This window comes from Arachis hypogaea, chromosome 10 (genome assembly GCF_003086295.3).
Source record: "Arachis hypogaea cultivar Tifrunner chromosome 10, arahy.Tifrunner.gnm2.J5K5, whole genome shotgun sequence".
Lineage (NCBI taxonomy): Eukaryota > Viridiplantae > Streptophyta > Magnoliopsida > Fabales > Fabaceae > Arachis > Arachis hypogaea.
This window is the reverse complement of record NC_092045.1, coordinates 41,841,510-41,865,376: the sequence shown is the minus strand read 5'-3', so window position 1 is coordinate 41,865,376 and position 23,867 is coordinate 41,841,510. Positions and strand designations below refer to the sequence as shown.

The following is a 23,867-nucleotide window of genomic DNA, read 5'->3' as shown; positions in this document are numbered from 1 at the left end:
GGATACTATATCAATGATTGTTGAGGTAAAAGAAAATGAATGAACTAAAATAATGAGAGCATAGAAGATTGCACTAACAGAGAGAGAGAAAAAGGAATTACGAGTTTTCAGTAGTGTGAATGATCATGCCTTGCATGACTTGCTACACATGTATATGTACTAGTATATACTAACTGAAAAGTCATCATTTACTAAAACTCTACAAAGTGCTTACTCATTCAAAACTAATACTCTTCTATGCTAACTAACTCAAGCTGATAACAAGGTGCTAACTCATTCAAAACCAATACTCATTTATACTAACTGACTCAAGTTAATCATGTAATTGATCTTGAGCTTTCATTCTCCTTAATAAAAAAAGCGTCTTTGATAATGTTTATTATTAGTAGGATGGATTGTTAGAATATATTTTTTGCAAAAATATATAAAAATAATAATAGATGAATTAGAAAGTTAATTATTTATCAATTAATATCAACTAATTTTTGAAAATTCTATTTTAAACTTTTAGCAATAATTTAATAAACGTTCGAAGATACAAATATTTGCTAAACTTTATCACTCATCTCCTACGCCTCTTTGAGATGAGCATCCTTGTGTGTAAAACAAGTACTTCTACCATTCGCCACTAAAATGAAAAGATAAAAATGTTGTACCTTTTTTTTAACAATGTGGCATTATTAAATTTACTTTATATTGTGTCGAGAAATTATTTTTATATAAAAAAGTGCAAGTAACAGTACGTTGAAATGTGATTATCAAGTGTATAAATCTTGAATAAATTTTCGTTGTTACAATAAGTTGGCATGATCCTTAACCTTTAAAAAACAAATCAGTCTATAGCCCATATAGCATCTTGCAATCTTGAGAAGAATAAGGTAGGGTTCCACTAGATTAACCACAGATTATTTTTTCACAATCTACCATATATATTACCAATACATACATAATTTAAGTCATATACATACGTCCTGTTAGTATATAATGTTGATTGTGCTCTAATATTTCCAGAAGCAAAATCAAATATCTCCAATTGGAATTTTATCGAATCTGTCTTCTGTATATTCTTTACTAATTTATAGCGTATATCTGTTTCATACATGATTTTTGGTGTACAATATGATGCTTGACAACAATGCCATCAAATTAGAGAAACAAACAACATTGGTGCTTTAATGTGGTGCGTGCATAGTCAAATAGTCTCCGTTTCCATGCTTCCTTAATGTATGAATGTATCAAAACATTAAATGCCACACACGAAAATTTGAAGTGGCACTGTGCAGAGCTTGACAAATGACAAAAGAAGTTTCTGGAGCTACCTTAAAAACCAAATAAATAAAAACAACCATCACTTAATTAGAAATATCAGATTGATGAGTTATACGATACCTGAAAGTAACACCCAAAAAAAAAAGTAGAAAATTAGTGGCCATATATATATATTGGACTTACTTATATTTTCACTCCACTAATTTCCCTTGTGTTGCGATGGGAATTTTTCCAGCAGAATTTCCAGCTTGAAAGTCAGAATAACTAGTTCCATAGATACCATTTTTCAAAAAGCACATGCATCAAAGTTAGAAACAAGTCAACCAACCCTTGATGAGTAACTTTAAAAAAAACTTTTTAAAAAAAAATCAATATTCAAAAATTTTTGTTCTGAAATAATGGCAAATTAAATCTTACACTTCACGAAGTTTTGGGAGTTGATTTAGTGACGCAGGAAGTGAACCTTCAAAGTTGTTTTTCTCCAAATGCCTTAGTATTGACATTGATAATCAAAGGTTTAAAAGAAGAAAAAAGAAGTCGGTTAGAGATTAGAAATTAAGAATACTTTAAGATAATAAGTGAATGTTTTGCACTACATACAAAGTTTCTAACTCCTTCAATCCACCTAAGTCGGGAATGTGGCCTGAAAACTTGTTCCCCCCAAGCCAACTGTACTCAAATAATCAGAAGATAAATTAACATGATTAAGTAGCATTAATTAAAACAAAATTAAATTAAATTAAATTAAATTAGTATCTTAAAGTAAAAGTGCTAGATTCCATACAGATGATTAAGTGCACTTAGATTGTTAATACTTGCAGGAAGCGACCCAGCGAGCCCAGCATTTGTTAAGTTCCTTCACAAATACAAAAATTCCAAAAACCATGTGAAAATCCACAATCCAGAAACAATTGTTATTGTGAAAGAAGCCAAATTGAATGAACTAAATCAAAACAAACCAAAGAGGGTTGTCGTTAAGAATTTTATTTCGTACATCCTTTCTTCTTTCGTGATTTTACTTTTTAACCACTATGCTACTTATAAACAAAAAATAAGAATATATACGTATACATAATAAATAATTTTTAGTTGACTAATTTTTAATATGAACGTATGCTTTTTACTTTCAAAGAAGAAGAAAAGGCACGTATAAGCTTACAGTGAAATGACTCGTGCATTAAATTCATTTGTGCATGTAACCCCTGTCCATGAGTTCCCTTGAGGTAGGCAAGGATCACCCTTCCAATCAGCAGGTGGTTTCTCAATACTTTTAGCCAGGTCTTCCATTGCAATTACTATTATTGGAATTCATAAAAGAAATAAATAAGTTATTCAAACAAATACTATTTTGATACTATTTTGATTATGGTGTCTACATATTAAAAAAAATAAAATGCATGTGAAATCCACATGCTTTTCTCTTAAAATATAAATAAATAAAGAGGTAAATATCAAATCAGTACCTAAAAGATTTTGGCACAAAATGATACCTGACTTTTATTATTGACAAAATAGTCCCTAAAAGATTTTAAAATTTGACAAGTGTGTTACCGAACTCGCCGGAGCAAATCTCCGACAAGCACAATGCTAACATGGCCACCGTATTTTGGTAACCTGTCAAACCATCCTCCAAACCCTAATCCCTCCCTCCCAATGCAGACTCCCCCTCTATCTCCCTCCCCATCGCAACCCTCCCCCTCCCCAACGCAACCCCCTCCCTCTTCCTCTCCATCGCAGCCCTTCCTTTCCTCTCCCTCTCCATCACAGCCCCCCTCCCCAACGACATTTTTTCCTCCTTCTCCCTCTCCATCATAGCTTTCCTCCCCAACGCACACTCCCTCCTCCCTCCCTCAACACTACCACTCACAGCAGCAATCACCTCAATATCAACAGTAACAGCAAGCAACAACAACAACAACAACAACCCCAACACACACTCCCCTCTCTCTCCCCATCGCAGCAACAACCTCATCAACAGCAACAGCAACTTCAACTGCAAGAGCACCATCAAGGCCCGCCACTACTACCATCAGAGCCACAACAAGGCCTGAAATAGCCGCATCCCCTCAGCTCTTCAGCCTTTCTCTCTATCTCTCTCTACATTTATATATGCATGTTACGTGTTTGTGTAAATATCTCTGTGTGTGTGTGTGAATAGATATTGTTATTGATATTGTTATGGTTCTCCGAGAAGAGAAAGAAGGAAGAAGAAAAAAGAGAGAAGGAGGAACAAGCAAGGTTAAATTTTGAATGTGCAGGTTCCTCTGTTGGTTCTGTTTGAGATTTTGATGGTGTTGTTTCTGCTGTTATTGCTACTTTTGCTGCTACAATTAGGAAGGCAGAGGAAAAGGAGAGTGTGTGTTGGGGAGGAGGATTGCGATGGAGAGGAAGAGGGAAGGGAGCTGCGATTGGGAGGGAGTGTTTATTGAGTACGAGAAGGGCTGCGATGGAGAGGGAGAGGGAGGGGAGAGTGTGCGTTGTGGAAGGAGAGGAAAAGGGGGGCTGCAATGGGGAGGGAGAGAGAGGGGGAGTATGCGTTGGGGAGGGAGGGATGAGGGTTAGGGGGTGGTTTGCCAGGTCACCAAAACACGGTGGCCACGTTAGCATTGTGCTTATTGGAGATTTTCTTCAGCGAGCTCAGAGACACGCTCGTCAAATTTTAAAATTTTTTAGGAACTATTTTGTCAAATGCAAAATCAAGTACCATTTTGTTAGTGCCAAAAACTTTTGTGTACCGATTTTGTATTTACCCTTATAAATAAATAATCCCACTACATATCCACTAGTTTTTGTCAACAAAGTCTAATTAAGTTGGTCCAAACTCCAAAAACAACTCACATACACATTAAGCACATAAATCACGCTTCTCCTTTTTCTTTGTGTTCCTTCTTTTTTTTTACGTATTTTATTCGTTATCATTGTTATTCTTTTAGTAGTTTTGTAACATTATGTATTTTTTTCTTATTTTTATTCTTATTAAAAGGGTAAAAGAAGAAGAAGAAGAAGAAGAAGAAGAAGAAGAAGAAGAAGAAAGATGATGATAATGATAAGGAGGAGGAAGAGGAGGAGGAGAGAGAAATTTTAAGTTATGAAAATTTTATCAAAAAATAGCATTAAATTTTTTTGAACGTGATATAAGAAGTTTATTAATTATGACATCAAAATTTTTTAATGGTGACAAAGGTTCTTGTTAAAAAGGGTGAAATGATGATGATGGAGAGTTTTGAATTGTGCAGAATTTATCAAAAAAATAACACCACAATTTTTTAACTGTGATAGAAATTTTTTTAATTTTGACATCGAAATTGTTTAACTGTAACATAAAAATTTCTTAATCGTGTCATTTCTAACTAAATGATGTACTTTTTTATCATTAAATTAGTTGCGTGGTATTGAATTATGAGAAGGTGAAATAAGAACGAGAAGATGAAGATGATAATGATAAAAAAGAAGAGGAGGAGGAAGAGTTTTAAATTGTGTAGAATCTATCAGAAAAATAACACCGAACTTTTTAACCGTGACACAGAAAATTTTTAATTTTGACACCGAAATTTTTTTAACCATGACACAACTTGTTAAGAGAGTTGAATAAGATAAATTATGAAAATGTGAAAGAAGAAGAAGAATGATGATGATGATGATAAAGAGGGAGAGGGAGAGGAACGGAAGTTTTAAATTATGTAGAATTTATTAAAAATAGCACACCGAAAGTTTTTAACTGGACATAGAAAATTGTTTAACCAAATTTTTTTATCGTTGAACTAATTAAGTGATACTGAACCCGAGAGATCTAGTAATTTCTATGTCATTTAAAGTAATATATAAGATCTTTAGTCATTTCTGTGTCATTTATAACAATTTGATGTGTGATCTAGAGATTCCAGTGTCATTCACAAAAAAAAAATCTTATGTTATTCATAAAAAATTTATGTGTCAGTTACAATTAAATGATGTGTTTTTGTTATTATTAAATTAATTGTGTGATATTTAACTAAGAATAAGAAGAATAAGATGATGACGATATGGTGATGATAACGAAAGAAAAGAGAAAAAAAAAGAAGAAATCAAATGAAAAATAAAAGAGGAAAAAGAGAAAAAAAGAGATGGTGGTGACTATGGTGACAAAAATAATGATAACAAAAAAGAAAGATGAAAAAAGAAAAGAGGAGAAGAAGAAGAAAAAGAAACATAAATAAAAGTATTGTAAATAAAAAGAAGAAGAAGAAAAATAAGAAGCACATATACCAAGTGACATGTAAACGTAAAATACGTCATAACAATTTAGTTGGACTTAGCTAAATATTTTGTTTAGTTATAGAACATTTTTAACAATTAAATATATAGAGATAGAGTTAGATTAATTGATTAATTAAGTTGCATTAATTCTGTTTTTAAGACTAACATAAAAATATATATTATGTCCCGATTTTTTAATGTACAAATTTTAGAATAATTTTTGTTTGAAAATAAGTTTGAATTTCTGTGTTTTTGACAATATAAAATTAAAAAAAAAAATAAAATGAATTATATAAATAATTATTATTCACATAAGGATATTTTGTATGTAAAGATAATATAGATGTAAATAGTTAAATAATTTAATATATTTGATTAAATAAACCAACATAAATATGTATCTTTACTGTTATATTCAAATAAAAACACCTTTACGTAAATAACTACTTTTATATATGCTTATAGAGAATATATATGTAATTCTATCTCAAAAATATATATGTAGGAAAATAATTTTAATAAAATGAGCATCAACTAACTTTTTTATTATAAATTTTTTTAACTTTATTTTTTTATAAAATTTATAATCTAAAATTAAAATTTAATATTAAATTTATAACTGGTAAAAAAAAACTTTCCAGGTGAAGTCAACGTATAGAAAACACAAGATCGAATAATAACAAGAGAAGTTAGTTAAGAGTTACCATCTCTTGTCCGAGTACGGCCACCGAGTGGAAAAACCTGATAGACTTCACCAGCATTGATAACTGGTGCTACCTCTCCCCTGGTACTGGTCAATGTAATCTTGGTGTGCCCAGAAAGTGGCCACTGGGCACCATAAACCGTTACACCCTTAGTTGTGGCATTAAGTCCGGAGAAGAATTTGTTTTCATTAATGGAAACATCAAAGATTCTCCAACTATCAGGGCTTGGAATTCTGTTATCTTGGAAATACAGCGAGATGTAATACTGGGACGCTGGAAGTGCTACTGTGGGCCAATTGATTTCAAGTGTCTTGTCATTGGTGGTTATTCCTGCGCTAAATGCTTTTGCTGGTGGAAGGTTCCAGAAGTCTGAAGAACTTACATTTGATTGGCTTTTCACAACGGACTTTTGTTGCTCTTTGTATGGTTGCCACATGCGGTTGAATTGGTCATCTGGAAAACTAGGTTAACGTACACATGCATTTTAATTATCAGAATGAACTATTCTCATCATGCCTTATTTTATTTCACATTTATCTTGTGTTCAGAAAGGGTGCAAAAATCCAATATTAGAGCTAGGTATTTTAGTTTTCCAAGTTCTAGACCAAAAATTGCTATTTCTCTACTAAAAATTAATCGTATGTATAAATACATGCACATAGATAGAATTAGAGCATTTTCTTGAAAAGGGTCATAATGAAAAACATAACCTTAATAAAGAGACAAAATGAAAAAAAAGGAGGGCCAACATAAAGTTAAAGAATTCTATATACACAAAATTTATTATCCCCGGTATCCGGATGGTTATTCTGGATAGTATGAGTAATGTTCATTTTATTCATAGATCAAAAATTTAACCCATTGTACACATTGCATGCTTAGGTCATTAGCTCCCTAGCACTACCCTTACTCAAATAACTAAGCAAAACTAACCTAATCTAACATAATTAGTTTGAAGTTATTAAATACTTAACAAGTTTTAAAGTAGAAGAAGATGTACCTAATGAAGTGTTGACTTCCAAAAGCATGCCTAGCAACAGCTACAAGGGCATACTTGTCAAAATCAGTGGGTTTATAGACAGAAGAATCCAGAAGAGTGAGGTCCAGGGTTGAGATGAAGGGACTTGAACTACCAGTATATTTGTTCCTCGCCACACACACCCCCAAATTCCTCCCTGTTGCTCGTAACACAACCTCATAGTAGGAGCTAAGACCCTTGGCATAGTCATCCGTCGTGTTCACGATGCTCCACCGCGTCCCTTCCACGATCTGGTCGAACACCGGCGGTTGGTTCTTGCCATCAAAATTCCCGTAGTAATACACCGTTTTCAAGAGGTATCTGCCGTTCTTGGTTACCGGGAAAGAATAGCAGAATTTCCTCGACGCTGCGTCGGGAAAGTAACGCAACGTAGTGAGCAAGGGTGATATGTCTGGTTTTGTAATGGTGGCGGAGTTTCCAATCTTGATGTATTTCCCATCACTATCAGGAATGTATTTCAGGCCATCCACCGTTATACCTTGGTTTGCCCCGCAGTTTATAAAATACCCTGCATGCAAATACGCTTTCAGATATCTTCATCTGGAATGCAAATTATTTAATTCAACGTAAAATTGGATTTGCAGCAAATTGGTGATAACAATGATGATTATATATTTATTGATGATGATGAATTGGATTATTGCATTGGAATTTGGGGTTAATTTGATTCATTTAGGGGTAATGTTTTGTTAATAATACCTGAAGGGTTGGAAGCTATGGCAAAGAAGGGGGCAGTAAGAAGGCACAGAGATAGGAGCAAAATGGAGGGGCTCATGTTATTGTCATAAGCCACTACTGCCCCACCTGAAAGCATGCGATTTGGAAAGCTATGTCGTTGTTTTATTGGGAAGGTAAGGAGGAGAAGGCGAAAGAGAAGGTGGTGTGCGACATGCCAAAAGCTAAGGTTTCAAATTTACATTTGGAGTTGACACGTCCTGGGTTGTCCTGAAAGATAGAAAATTAGTCATGCCTTAGACCTAAACTTGGGGTGACCTTATTCTAATAACATCAACAGCAAATAATAATAATAATAATAATAATAATAATAATAATAATAATAATAATAATAATCTATAACAATATATAATGTACATGACTTATGTTAGGTATACACTAAAATTAGTCAAATTAGTCACCAGTATAAAATACATGCTAAAATATAAATACACATTGAAAATAAATTAGACTACACATGTATTTATACACAAATATATTGGTAACTAGTTTTAATGGCAAACTTTGATATACAAATAACATTTTTGAATATAATTCTCCTATATACATATTACCTTTAGTGATAGAAGTAGTTCTCCTATATACATATTTCAGTTATATTAAATAAAAAAAAAACTTCCACAATTAACAGCAGCTTATATTCTCCTATCTCATTTTTATCTGTTATTTTACTAACAGTTAAAAAAATCATGTCTATTCTCTTCATTAATTTTTTATTTCCAAATAATCTATTCTTTTAATTTTTTCGTTTACTTTTTTCAATTTTTCTTACTTTTATTCCCAATTCTAGATGTAAAACAATTATTTGGATAAATTTTTAGGCTTTTTGAATTAGATAATAGCTATGGCAAATTTTGGTTCTTGGCGCCATATATGAAAGGACAAAAAGAATAAATAAAATATAAAGAAGTATTTGATAAGAGGTGATAAATTGTTTTTTATGTATTTTATCTGTTTTGCGTTAAGTATGTTCTTTATATGAGTACTTTATTCTAACTAACATTTTAATCTCATTATTCTTTTATAGTTTGTTTTGGAACGATGAAAAAAATGTACTTTTCTTTTTTTATGTACATCTATAACAATATATAATAGCAAAACCTGTTTTGGTGTCAAAATTCCTTTTTAATTTTATCCTTTCTAATAATCGATCTATTCCACTGTATGTCTGTTATTCTATGTTAAAAACCTCCCACTATTTTATCTTCTCTCTTATTACACACATTCACGTTCTCTCTTATCTCATACATTTACATTCACGAAACTTCTATAATTATCTCTTTCTTCTCTTATTATCTCTCACCTCATATTACTGTTATTGCATGATAAAAAAAAAATTTCGTTTCTTATCCATTTTCTCATGCATCTTTCTTATTTCACTTAAATATAACGTAAAGCCAAATATAATTTATTTCCATCATTAAATAAAAGTGTAAAATTATGTTTATATGGTTGTTTTGATTAATTACAGTTGACAACATACTAATAAAAGATTCACGTGAAAGTGATCGACCGACTTGCCAAGACTATGCCAAGCGACGAAGACAAAACATAAGCGAAGAACCGAGGCAGCAGCACTTGGCCAGAAGGCATGCTAGTTATCGAAAGAGTATTATTAGACGAGGAAAACAAATTAATACATCGACAATACCATTAGAAGATATCACAAATATACCCATAGTTACCGCTGCTCATCAATACTTTGTGTTAAGTACTCTAAGTTATACTTTCAATTTACAAATTTATGTTATTAGTTTATCATTTATTCGAATTATTTCTACAATATAATTATGTTACTATACTCTTAGTACTATTTATCTATAATTTTCTACTGAATGTATTCTTAAGTTCTCAACATACATTATTTTCATGCTAATGATAAATTTTTGAAATATTCAGATACTCGTAATAACAGCAGAGCTGGTACAAGTAATAGATCGAACAAAGATAATATGCGTAGGAATCCTATATATTTATTCATTTAATTAATAATAATCTATTTTTTCTTAAGTTTTGACTCAATAAACCTCCTGTTCATACCTTGGCCCATAATGTAAGTTAGGCCCAAATCAAGACAAGAGCCTCAATCCAAAAGGATGGCCTTCACTTGCTGTCTGACCTCCACTAAGAACTCGGAGTCAATGCCAACAAAGCAATGAACACTTATCTAGGTGAGTAACTGCTTCCTTAAATCTCTCACCCACTTCTAGAAGAGAAGATCCCAACAACCCTAAGATTAAGGGATGGTTATCCACCATTATAAATGGAAGTATTTCAACGGTGGTTATTGGATCCTCTATATAAATACGCTATCTCACTCAGGTAAACCTAGGTTTCAATACTCTAAACCTGCTTATCCCCTTTGCTAACTTAGGCATCGGAGTGTTTTTGCAGGTACCACCCCCCATTTTTTCACCTACACAACTCAGACGGCGGCTACCAAACATAAACCAAGTCGGAGATCACCCTCCTCTAGCGCTTGGGCCTCACAAATAAGTCCAACCACCACCCGGTTTAGGTAAGCTCCAGAACACCTTCCATTATTATCCTAAATAATATTTTTATAGATATTATTATATTATCTGAATGTACTTTAAATCTATAACAATATATAATTGGAATAGGGGATTCCATATCCAATTTTTTTCTTATTTCACCCCTATCTTTATAAAATAAAACTACGTAGTCAGTCACGTTTTGTAAATTATCCATTAACTGACGCGAGAATTATGTAACTTCTTCACTTTCAATCGTAAAAGGGATTAAAATCAAACTGCTTACTCTCAATCGTTGAAAGATTAAAATACTTATCTTTTAATAATATAAAAATTAAACCTAAAGATAATTAAACTATTTAAAATAATTATAATTATAAATATTTTTAAAAGATAAATGTTTAATAATAAATATAAGCATTTTAATATAAGTATTTTATCATTTTTAAAAACATCTACACGGAGGGTTAACATTACAACAGAAAAACATTTTATTAAGCAAACAGTATATAATAGGGATACGGAGAATTTGGTATCCAATTCTTTTTTTTCTATTTTATCTTTGTCTATGTAATTTAAAACTACGTACTCGATCACGTTTTGTATATTCTTTATGAGAAAGTTATGTAACTTCTCCACAAAAGTATTAAAATCAAATAGCTCACCTTCAATCGTGAAATAGAATAAAAAAATTCCTTCAATTGTAATTGTTTGATTTTCTTTTCGTCTTCCTATCTTATGTTCTGATATAAAAATAAAAATGAAAAATTCAACTAATCAACAATCAACATCGACCCACTTGGACAAAACATGCTAAGTGAAGAAGACAGAACATGATAATAGAAGATGTGAAACTTATCAGGAGATTATTCGACAAGAAAAATAAATTGCCATATCAACTGATACAACTCCTATTCTAACTCCAATGTCAAACACAGGTGGAGTAACTCGATTAACTACAAACACAAGTAACCCGATTAATTATAATTAGACAAATGGACAGAATCACCACCCATCTTCAATTTGATACAAGTAACATAAAACTTGACATGGATAATGATAACTAATTTTTTTTTGTGTGAATTCAATTAGTTCTTAATATTTATATTCGATCTTATGAAAAATACAAGAATGAAAAGGCATGATAATAGAACTAGCACAAGTAATAGACATCATAATAATATAATTGGTTGGTATGATTGATATTCTGTAACAAAATTAATCAAATTAATATACATGGTTTATTTTATATCTGAGTACTATTGTTTAATTTTACATAGAAAATTATACAGATATATTCCTTAATCAAATAATACATTAAACAATATATAAAGTTATAAAGTTAACAATATAAAATGTTAGAATTAAAGTTTAGTGTCCAACTTTTGCAGACATCATTTATCATAAAAAATTTATTTCATAAAATAAATTTAATAGTCAAAATAATAATAATTTTTTAATATTCCATCTTCATCATACAATATAATATATAATGTAATATATAATATTCACATATTTATATTTATTTAACAAACAAGATTATGAATTCAATTATAAATATTTTAAAAAAATAAAATAAAAAATATATTCATAAGACTAATAATAACAAATAGAACAAGAAAAAAATATATATCTCTCTTATTACGCATAATAACAACATAATACATTTATTTAATATTTTATTTAATTTAAATTTATAAATTTTATATATTCCAAAAGTTAAATAAATTATAAAATTTTTATTTTTGTTTTTTAATTTTTTAATTTTTAATTTTTAGATTATTTTATTAAATTTATAATTTTAAAAATAAAATTAAAAAAATTAATCTCTTCAAAATAATAAAAAAGTAAGAGTAGTACCTATTAAGCCGCTAATACTTATAATGTCAATTATTGGGTAATTTTTGAAATATAATATTATAAGAATTCAAAATTTTCGCTCTATATTATTATAAGAAAATTATATTAGATATATGTTTAATAATATATTTGTTATTAAATTTTCTCATTCTACAACAAAAAAATTTAGTTGATAATTTTATTATATATATATATATATATATTGTTTTTTCTCATATAATTTAGTTTATCATTTAGTTTGAATTATTTATACAATATATATTTATGTTAATGTACTCTTAGTATTATTTATCTATAATTTATCTACTGAATATATTCTTAAGTTCTCAACCTACATTATTTTCATGTTAATAACAAATTATTTAAATGTTCAGATACTCATAATAACAGCGGAGCTAGTCCAAGTAACAGACCGAGCGGGGATAATATGGGTAGGAATCCTATAAATTAATTAATTTAATTAATAATAATCAATTTTTTCTTAAGTTTTGATTCAATAATCTTTCATTATTGTCCTAAATAATATTGTTATAGATCTTATTATATTATCTTAATATACTTTAAATACTTATAATGTCAATTATTGGGTAATTTAATGATTTTCGAATATAATATTATGATAGCAAGGATAGTAACATGCTGCACGCAAAGAGAGCAACGCATGCGGAGCACAATGAGGATCGTAACAAGAATGACAAACGAACATAACTAACAAAATTGGTGCCTATTAAGCGGGTGTGACATTGGCAAGAAGGACGTGTGTGAATTGTGAGCCTTCTTTTCTAAATCTCTCTCTGAATTCTCTTCCTGTTATTCCTTTTCTGTTTCCCATTCTTTCTTCTACTATGTGGCTTTGTGCAGGTTGAGCCAGGCTACCTTTTCAAATTCTCAGTCCTTTTAGCCCTAATATTGTACTCCCATTGATTCTATTTGTGATTTTTCTATACTTACATATACATACCAGTGGTTTTTACTTAATTTGAGTAAGCACCTGTATCATTTTGGTGCTTTCATTGAGCTCACATGGCAGACAACACGCGATTGCAAATGATGCAATCAGCCATTACTAGGCTAACTAAGCAAGGGAAGAGTCATCGTGAACAAATATCGACTATCAATAGCACGCTAGCTAACATTCAGGTTCAAATGGCCCAATGTCTTGAACAAAAGCAGCGGCCCACCGACTTGACTCTTGGGGGGTCGAGCTTCGCTCCACCATGCCAAATGAAAGTTGATTTCCTGCATTTATCGTGAGGATCGTTTTTCAAGATTAAAACATGCCTAAACACCAGAATATTGACTTGGAGGTGGTGAACTTAGAGGGTAAGGCACTAGCATGGTTCCAGCTCTTGGAGAAGACAGGCCAGGTGACAGATTGGTTTTCTCTTTCTACAGCTATTCAGCTTTGATTCGGTCCCTCACGGTTCGATAATCCTTAGGAGGATTTGCTGAAGCTCAAACAGGTTAACTCTGTTTCTAATTAATTTTATGCTTTTAATAATTTGGCCGTCGAAACATATGGCATGATGATGGCTTACTCCTAGACTGTTTTGTGGGTGGCTTGCAAACGGAGCTCTGCCAAGCTGTGAAATCTCGCTCCACACCTTCACTGTTACAGGCGATCGCTTTAGCGAAATTGTTTGAGGCCCATTTCCTCCTGGTGCCACCTCACAATCGGCCACCACAACCACCTTTAATTTCATTGGCTCAACACCCACCGATACCTACGCAGGCCCCTAAACCATTGGTGACCCTTCCACTGCCAGCCCCTGCATCCACCCCATTATTACCCACCCCTGCTAAGCATCCTCAGCTTTGAAAACTTTCGCCTACAAAAATCCAATTTCGTCGAGCGAATGGGTTGTGTTTTACTTGTGATGAGAAATTTTTATTTTGTCACCGTTGTGCCTCCAAACAATATTTTATAATTCAAACATTGGAAGACATTCCAGTTGACCCAGATAATGGTGGTGAGCCTATTCCAGTGCCTGATAAGGACCAAGAATCAGGGTTAGAAGCCTTTGACACACCACATTTGTCATATAATGCATTGTTAGGGGTTCATTCAAGGCATTCCATTTGTCTCTCGGGCTCTATTAGGAATTACCCTATTCTGCACTTTAGTTTACTTGCAATTTCACTGCTGTTAATCAAAATCACTCAAATCATCAAATATTTGCTTAACTAAATTCATCACCTAACTAAAGTTGCTCAATCCATCAATCCCTGTGGGATCGACCTCATTCTTGTGAGTAATTACTACTTAATGTGACCCGGTACAATTATCGGTAAGTTTGTGTGGAATCGTTTTTCCCTCATCAGGGGTTACTGGTTCTGCTGCCAATTCCTTCTGTATTTTGGCAAGATATCGCTATGGATTTTTTTGTGGTGCTTCTTAAAGTACCAGGATATTTGGTGATAATGGTGGTGGTGGACTGCTTATCTAAATTTGCTCATTTCATTCCTCTATCGGCGAATTACACTGCTGCAAAAGTAGTTAATGTTTTTATTGATCAGATTATGAGTTTACATGGTCTTCCAAGCTCAATTGTGTCTGACCATGATAAAGTATTCACTGGTAGATTTTGGGAGTATTTTTATGCTAGACAAGGAATTACATTGGCCCGTAGTACAACCTTCCACCCAAAGATTGATGGCCAATCAGAAGTGTTCAATCGTTGCTTAGTATTGTATCTCCGATGCTTTACCCAACATAACCCACATGACTGGCTTTCTCTACTTCCTTGGGCTGCATTCAGTTACAATACGTCTTGGACTCTTTAATCGGCAAGTCCCCTTATAAGGCTCTTTTTGGTCGTGATCCCCCTACTATTCTCCGATACACTCCCCATTCTAATAACCCTAAAACCATGCAGGATTAGCTACAGCAAAGAGATAGTGTTTTGGCTGAGCTCAAATTGAACCTGGAGCGGGCCCGAAATAGAATGAAAGCCAAAGCAGATATGAAATGAAGGGACCTGGAGTTTCAAAGTGGGAATTCCGTATTTGTTAAATCGCAACCCTATCAATAGCAGTTCTTTGCTCTACGGGCGAATCAGAAACTGTCTATGAAGTATTTTGGACCTTTCAAGGTGCTAGCACGAGTGGGGAAGGTGGCTTATAAGTTAAATCTCCTGGCCCACGCCCAAATTCATCCGGTATTTCATATCTCCCTTCTAAAGAAGTGTGTGGGACAACCTGGTGCGGCTACTTTTCCTTTTCCTTGGCTCATGGATGGAAATCCTGTGATACTGGAGCCTCAGCAAGTGTTAGGTCACCTCATGATAAAAAAAACAACAAATGGTAGGGGGAGGAGGTTTTAATTCAGTGGCACTCATTGGTAGCAGAAGAAGCAACTTGGGAACTATATAAGCAGATGAAGTAGCAATTTTCTTCTTTTGACCTTGAGGGCAAGGTCCCTTTTAAAGGTAGGGGTAATGATAGTAAGGGTAGTAACTTGCTACACGCAAAGAGAGCAATGCACGCAGAGCACAATAAGGATCGTAACAAGAATGACCAACAAACGTAACTAACAGAATTGGTGCCTATTAAGCGGGCATGACATTGGCAAGACAAATATGTGTGAATTGTGAGCCTTCATTTCAGAATCTCTCTCTGAATTCTCTTCAAATGATTCCCTTTTTGTTTCTCATTTCTTCTTCTGCTCTGTGGCTTTGTGCATGTTGAACCAGGCTATCATTACAAATTCCTAATCCTCTCAACCCCCAATATTGTGCTCCCATATGTACTCCCATTGATTTCATTTGTGATTTTTCTATACTTACATATACATACCAATGGTTTTTGCTTAATTTGAGTAAGCAGCCGTATCATATTATAAGAATATAAAATTTTCTCATTATAATTTAATGGCATTTATTATTCAAATGCTCATAATAATAGTAGTCCAAGTAATATTCTTGAATTTAAAATTTTAAATCTTTTTTTAATATTCTACAATTTTTTTAATTTTTTGTTTAATATACAAAAAATGTTCAAATACTTTTAATAATATATATAATATTGTAAATTATAAATGATAATTTTTTCACTTAATAAGTTACACTTGAATCATTTTTCAAATGGTACCTTTTTACAGAAACTCAAGATACCTATCATGTATTTGTATTTTACGTGCGAATATCTATTATTTTTAGTTATTCAGAGTTTGGATAATGAAAATATTAATCGGTATTCTATGTATTCTATTGCTTCCAATCAATTTAATTTGGTATGTTTTGTTTCTTATAAAGTAAACTTTCAATTAATACTGATAATGTACAAAATTAATTCATTGAACATTCCTATAATTTTGATAGTTATGATCAAAAGTTATATTGGTTAATTTACTATATTTAAATTATTATTAATGTAACACCCTACCACATAGAGCTTTACGCTTAAGTCGTAAAACAGAGGTGGTGTGGTATTACGATCTCTAAAATAAAATATGTATATATATAGTAATAGTTAAAAAGAATCTATAATGAGGAGTCTTGAAAAGGAAGTTTAAACAAAAGTCACAAAACAAAAAGTGCAACAATCACGTAAACAGAACCCGAACACGAGAAAAGGGTAAAGATTGAGAACATAGAAAGTAAAATATAAAAGATACAAAACATCAAACTCCAAACTCGACCTGTGAAGCCAAGGCTGGCCAGAGAATACAGACACACACACACACACACACACACACACACATATATATATATATCCCAACACAACCCTGAATACATAAAATAAGTACCTAGTTCTCCATAAAATCCTCTAAGAGAATTAAACATATTGTATATGTGGAGAAGAGTATATATACATAGCAAAATAACAAAATATAGCATCCCTAACATTGCTTGCATTTGGAACCTTCAGATGCCTAGCGAGGTACCTCTTGACCTGCATCTAAAAACAACAACATATATATGGTATGAGAGCTGGAGGTTCTTAGCATGGTAATGGTGCCCACATATATAAGATATAAGGTCCCAGAAAAGCCAGAGGCAATCCTAGAACTCCGATACTCAAATTTAAAACTTAAAGATTAACACTGAAATCTATAAGCAGGGTAGGTTATCTAATGTTCTTATTTCTAATTCCTTTCTAACCTAAGCCCTAATCTCAGCCTTCTTCCAAACCTCTAAAACTCCGGTGGAATCACAAAGACAAACAAAATAGACAAAGCAAACACAAGTATGATACAAATACAGCAGATAACAAATATAACAGGTAAACATAGTAATTTACAAAGGCAAATCCAAATTATGCACAATCAAATAAAGAAAACATATACATATGATGAATGCCTGTGCTATGGCCGATAAGTCTCATCTGTCGGTTATAAAGCCAAACCCGACATGTCTACTAGCTAACCCTAGACAGAACACCACAACATGGAAGGTATTACTCGTCTCTCTATGCCGGTGTTTCACCCAACCCATAATAGGTATTACTTATATACTCAGGTAGGTGCCTCAAACTATAAATCGGGTAGGGATTACTCGTCTACTGATGCGCCACGATTTCGTGGTATATTTTATGCGTAATTTAGAGGATTTCATCAACATCCTTCATACTTATGCACATAAAATGCATAGTTTTGTGTTTCTTTCCCAATTTCACTTAATAGTTGAAAACATACTTTTTAGGCTCTAAATAAGCTATATTTTAATCTTCCTTTATTACCATTCGATGCCGTGATCTGTTTGTTAAGTGATTTCAGAGCTTACAGGGGACAAGGATGGTCTAGAAGAAGGAAAGGAAGCATGCATAAGTGGAATGAGCATAAAAATGGAGCTTTGGAGCACAAGCACCGACGCGCACGCGCAACCTATGCACACGCTTCCGCGTAGCTAGGTAGAATTATCAATCGACGTGTACGCATGACCTACGCATACGCGTGACGTGCGCACGTGACCTCTTCAATGAAAATGTGCCTGTCGATTTCAGAGAAGCTCAGGGTCCAATTCTGAGCGGAATTCTGGTGGGAAAAGATTAAAAGAGTCAAGGATTGAAGGAGATTCACACTTTTTACACTTTTAGATATTTTGAGAGTTAGTTTTTGGTAGTTACACTTTTAGAGAGAGAAACTCCAACTTATCTCTAGGTTTTTGGCTTTCTCAATCTGAATTGTACTTGGATTCTTTGGTGAGATCTACATTTGACTCAATTCTACATTGTTCTAGTTGTAGATCTTCTTCTACTACTCTCAATTTAGTGTTCTTGTTGTTCTAGCATTGTGGATCTTGGATCTAGACTTTGTTACTTTGATTTCTATTAATGAATTGAGGAATTTCATGTTAACTGTTGTTAATTATTGATTGTTGTTAATTGTTTTCAATAGATAACTTTAATTCAATTTCTCTTCTCAATTTCATGATGTCTTCCATTGTTGCTCACCAATTGTTTGAGAAAATGTTTACTTTAGCTATGGAGTAGAATTTTACTCTTGGCTTAGGGGTTGGATAATTGGAGACACTTGAATTGTCAAAGATTTTGTTAATTGGTAATTGAAAATTGCTAATTGACTTGAATGACACTAACTCTAGTCTCTTACTAGGATTTGACTTGGACGTGTGCACTCAAGTTGATTATTTCCACTTGACTTTCCTTCATAGTTAGAGGTTGACTAAGTGGAGCAATAACCAATTGATATTACAATTAATAGAGATAATGATGATAGGACTTCCAATTGCCAACCTTAGCCAAGACTTCTATATTGATTGATTGTTATTCATTCTTGCTTGATTTCAAATTCTTGTGTCCCTTAGTTTCATTGCTATTTGTTCACTACTTTTATGCAAGTTTGTTTACATTCTTCATACTCAACCTCAAACACCAAGAGACTTCTAGCCAATGATGTGCATCTTAAGGCAACTCCCAGGGAGAACGGCTCGGGAGTAATACTCTCGGTTATTGATTTGAATTATGGACACACACTTTCTTTGTTTGATGCGTTATAGCTTGTTGGTTTAGACTATACTTACGACGAGCTTATTTGGTAAATTTCTATACCTACAAAATATAGCTCATCAAAATGGCGCCATTGCCGGGGATTGAACCCAGGTCGTCTGCGTGATAGGTGGAAATACTTACCCCCTGATTTCAAATTCTTGTGTCCCTTAGTTTCATTGCTATTTGTTCATTACTTTTATGCAAGTTTGGTTACATTCTTCGTATTCAACCTCAAACACTAAGAGACTCCTAGCCAATGATGTGCATTTTAAGGCAACTTCTAGGGAAAACGACTCGGGAGTAATACTCTCGGTTATTGATTTGAATTGCTGACACACACTTTCTTTGTTTGATGCGTTATAGCTTGTTGGTTTAGACTATACTTACGACAAGCTTATTTGGTAAATTTTTATACTGATAAAATATAGCTCATCAAAATGGCGCCGTTGCCAGGGAGTTGCATATGTGTACCATGTTGTTGGTTAGTGTAAATATATTGATATGTGAATACTTGCATTTTCATTGATTGTTTGCTAGTTTGATTGTTAGTTAGGATTAATCTTTGTTTAGTGCATTTTCTTGTCATGAGCTCTATGCCTTTTTCATTGAATGACGCATTCGCTACTGGATCCGAGCTTAGCTACTTTTGATCTTGAAATTGAGAGAACTTTACTCCATATTAGGCAAGCTCAGAGAAGGTTAGCCTTTGGAGGTGGTGAAAGGGTTCCTACCAAATCACCAACCTTATCAGAGGTTGAATCGAAATCGTCATTCGAAGAAGGAACGATATACTCTTCCATCGATACTACTAATACCTCTTCTATTGATCTAGGTAGCGAAACTATGGCCGCTCCAAGGAGAGTTACTCTTAAGGAAGCCGGTGCTCCAGACTTTGTTCTTCAACCGCTTCAAGTGCATCATCCGGAATTAAATGCTAATTTTGAACTCAAGACCACCATGATTAATCTTCTACCCAAGTTTCATGGACTCTCTGCCCAAGATCCTATTAGACACCTTAGGGGCTTCCAAGGTGTATGTTTTACTACTAGGCGGGAAGGTTCCGATGAAGTTGTTATTTGGTTGTATGCCTTTCCCTTCTCTCTTGAGGGGCGTGCTAAAGAATGGTTCTATACTTTGCCCAATGAGATTGATAGCGATCGGAACTTACGTAGAAGGGAAATCTTAGACAAATTCTTTCCTCCGGATTTGACGGATAGATAGAGGAAAGAGATTTTGTGCATTGTCCAAGGCGAAATGGAAAGTCTATTGATGAGCGGATAATTTGTACGCTTTTTGGCATTGTTTTTAGTATGTTTTTAGTATGATCTAGTTAGTTTTTAGTATATTTTTATTAGTTTTTAGTAAAAATTCACTTTTCTGGACTTTACTATGAGTTTGTGTGTTTTTTTGTGATTTCAGGTATTTTCTGGCTGAAATTGAGGGACCTGAGCAAAAATCTGATTCAGAGACTAAAAACGACTGCAGATGCTGTTGGATTCTGACCTCCCTGCACTCGAAGTAGATTTTCGGGAGCTACAGATACCCAATTGGCGTGCTCTCAACGGCGTTGGAAAGTAGATATCCTGGGCTTTCCAACAATATATGATAATCCATAGTTTGCCCAAGATTTAATGGCCCAAACCGGCGTTCAAAGTCACCATCAGAATTCCCAGCGTTAAACGCCGGAACTGGCACAAGGATGGGAGTTAAACGCCCAAACTGGCATAAAAGCTGGCGTTTAACTCCAAGAGAAGTCTCTACACGAAAATGCTTCAATGCTCAGCCCAAGCACACACCAAGTGGGCCCGGAAGTGGATTTTTATGTCATTTACTCATCTCTGTAAACCCTAGGCTACTAGTTCTCTATAAGTAGGACCTTTTACTATTGTATTTTCATCTTTGGATTATTTTGAGATCCTTTGATCATCTTTGGACATATAGTTCTTAGATCATTGGGAGGCTGGTCATTCGGCCATGCCTAGACCTTGTTCTTATGTATTTTCAACGGTGGAGTTTCTACACACCATAGATTAAGGTGTGGAGCTCTGCTGTACCTCGAGTATTAATGCAATTACTATTGTTCTTCTATTCAATTCCGCTTGCTCTTGTTCTAAGATATCACTTGTTCTTCAACTTGATGAATGTGATGATCCGTGACACTCATCATCATTCTCACCTATGAACGTGTGCCTGACAACCACCTCCGTTCTACCTTAGATTGAGTGGATATCTCTTGGATTCTTTAACCGGAATCTTCGTGGTATAAGCTAGAATTGATGGCGGCATTCAAGAGAATCCGGAAGGTCTAAACCTTGTCTGTGGTATTCTGAGTAGGATTCGATGATTGAATGACTGTGACGAGCTTCAAACTCCTGAAGGCTGGGCGTTAGTGACAGACGCAAAAGAATCACTGGATTCTATTCCAACCTGATTGAGAACCGACAGATGATTAGCGGTGCCGTGACAGGGTGCGTTGAACATTTTCACTGAGAGGATGGGAGGTAGCCACTGACAACGGTGAAACCCTACATACAGCTTGCCATGGAAAGGAGTAAGAAGGATTGGATGAAGACAGTAGGAAAGCAGAGAGACGGAAGGAATGCAGCATCTTCATACGCTTATCTGAAATTCCTACCAATGAATTACATAGGTATCTCTATCTTTATCTTTATGTTTTATTCATCATTCATAACCATTTGAGTTTGCCTGACTAAGATTTACAAGGTGACCATAGCTTGCTTCATACCAACAATCTCTGTGGGATCGACCCTTACTCGCGTAAGGTTTATTACTTAGACGACCCAGTACACTTGCTGGTTAGTTGTGCGAAGTTGTGTTTATGCAATGGTATTGAATACCAAGTTTTTGGATTCATCACCGGGGATTATTTGAGTTGTAAAAAGTATTGATCACAATTTCGTGCATCACGTTTTTGGCGCCGTTGCCGGGGATTGTTGAGTTTGGACAACTGACGGTTCATCTTGTTGCTTAAATTAGGCATTTTTCTTCCGAGTTCTTAAGAATGAATTCTAGTGTTTCAAGGTGATGTTCTTATCATCACCAAAGCTGATTGATTCTCATCAATTTAGCTCTTGAATGTAATGTCCTGCTGAAGCTTGACTAGCCACGTCTAATTCCTTTAGACTGAAGCTTTAGACTAACATTGCATGATTCCTGGAATTCTCATTAAGAATTTTGATATCTCTATTTTCTTTTCCACTTAATTTTCGAAAAAGCACAAAAAAAATTACAAAATCATAAAAACCAAAAATATTGTATGTTTCTTGTTGAGTCTAGAGTCTCATGTTAAGTTTGGTGTCAATTGCATGTTTCTGTTCTTTTTGCCTTCATGCATGTGTCTTCATTAATCTTCAAGTTGTTCTTGATGATTACATTGCTCTGATTTTTAAATTCTCTTGACTTGAGTGTTTATGTGTCTCATATGCATTCTCATTTTTAGTGTCAGCAGTATACAAACTGCTAAGTTTGGTGTCTTTCATGCATTGTTATTTGATTTTAGTTGCATTTTGATTATTCCTTATTATTGAAGATTCAGAACATATAGTAGAGGAACTACACATAAAAAGCTGGGCGTTCAAAATGCCCAGTGAAGAAGGCAAACTGGCATTTAAACGCCAGCCAGGGTGCCTAGCTGGGCGTTTAACGCCAGGATGGCACAAGAGGGAAGATTCTATTTTCAGTTCAAATTTTTTTCAAGTTTTCAAAATTTTTCAAAATCAAATCTTTTTCAAATCAAATCTTTTCAATCAAATCTTTTTCAAAATCAATTTCTTTCTATTTTTAAGGATACTTGCTATCAATTAATGATTTGATTCAACATTTCAAGTATGTTGCCTTTTCTGTTGAGAAAGGTTTAATGTTTGAATCATATCTTTTCTTTTTAGCCAAGTTATTTTTTTTTTAAAATCAAATCTTTTTAAAATATTTTTCAAATCATATCTTCTCAATCACAATTTTTTAAAATCAATCATATCTTCTTAACCACATCTTTTTCAAAATAGTTTTCAATCAAATCTTTTTCAAAAATCACTTGATTTCTTTCCCACTCTTATTTTCGAAAATCAATTAATGTTTTTCAAAATGTTTTTAAAACCTTTTTAATATTTTCGAAAATTTCTTCCCCTCTTCTCACATCCTTCTATTTATGGACTAACACTATTCCTTAATGCACAATTCGAACTCCATCTTCTTTGATAAGTTCGAATTTTCTACTTCTGCCTTCTATTTTTCTTTTCCTCTGACACCTCAAGGAATCTCTATACTGTTACATAGAGGATTCCATATATTTTTGTTCTCTTTTCTTTCATATGAGCAGAAGCAAAGACAAAAGCATTCTTGTTGAGGCTGACCCTGAACCTGAAAGGACCTTGAAGCGAAAGCTAAGTGAAGCTAAGGCACAATTCTCTGTAGAAGACATAACAGAAATCTTCAAAGAAGAAGATATGGCAGCCGAAAACAACAACAATGCCAACAATGCAAGGAAGGTGCTGGGTGACTTTACTGCACCTACTCCCGACTTCTATAGGAGAAGCATCTCTATCCCTGCCATTGGAGCAAACA

At 33.6% G+C, this 23,867-nt stretch overlaps 1 protein-coding gene across 1 annotated transcript; it reads right to left on the bottom strand.

Annotated features, from left to right (window-relative positions):
- Window positions 1-1,039: 1,039 nt before the first annotated feature.
- On the bottom strand, window positions 1,040-8,105 carry LOC112715582 (probable LRR receptor-like serine/threonine-protein kinase PAM74). Its single transcript, XM_025767359.3, has 9 exons — window positions 7,948-8,105; window positions 7,210-7,756; window positions 6,210-6,670; window positions 2,429-2,564; window positions 2,054-2,125; window positions 1,870-1,938; window positions 1,687-1,758; window positions 1,453-1,533; window positions 1,040-1,319 (listed from the first exon to the last, which is right to left on the bottom strand). Exons 1-8 carry the CDS (start codon window positions 8,060-8,062, stop codon window positions 1,461-1,463), a joined length of 1,545 nt encoding a protein of 514 aa, XP_025623144.1. The 5' UTR covers window positions 8,063-8,105; the 3' UTR covers window positions 1,040-1,319; window positions 1,453-1,460.
- Window positions 8,106-23,867: the final 15,762 nt, after the last annotated feature.

Coding starts and splice junctions, on each gene's coding strand:
- LOC112715582 (XM_025767359.3), bottom strand. CDS start 8,062: ATGCTTTCAGGTGGGGCAGTAGTGGCTTATGACAATAACATGAGCCCC. Junction 7,757..7,947: donor CATAGCTTCCAACCCTTCAG/GTATTATTAACA, acceptor ATTTGCATGCAG/GGTATTTTATAAACTGCGGG. Junction 1,939..2,053: donor CTAAGTGCACTTAATCATCT/GTATGGAATCTA, acceptor ATTTGAGTACAG/TTGGCTTGGGGGGAACAAGT.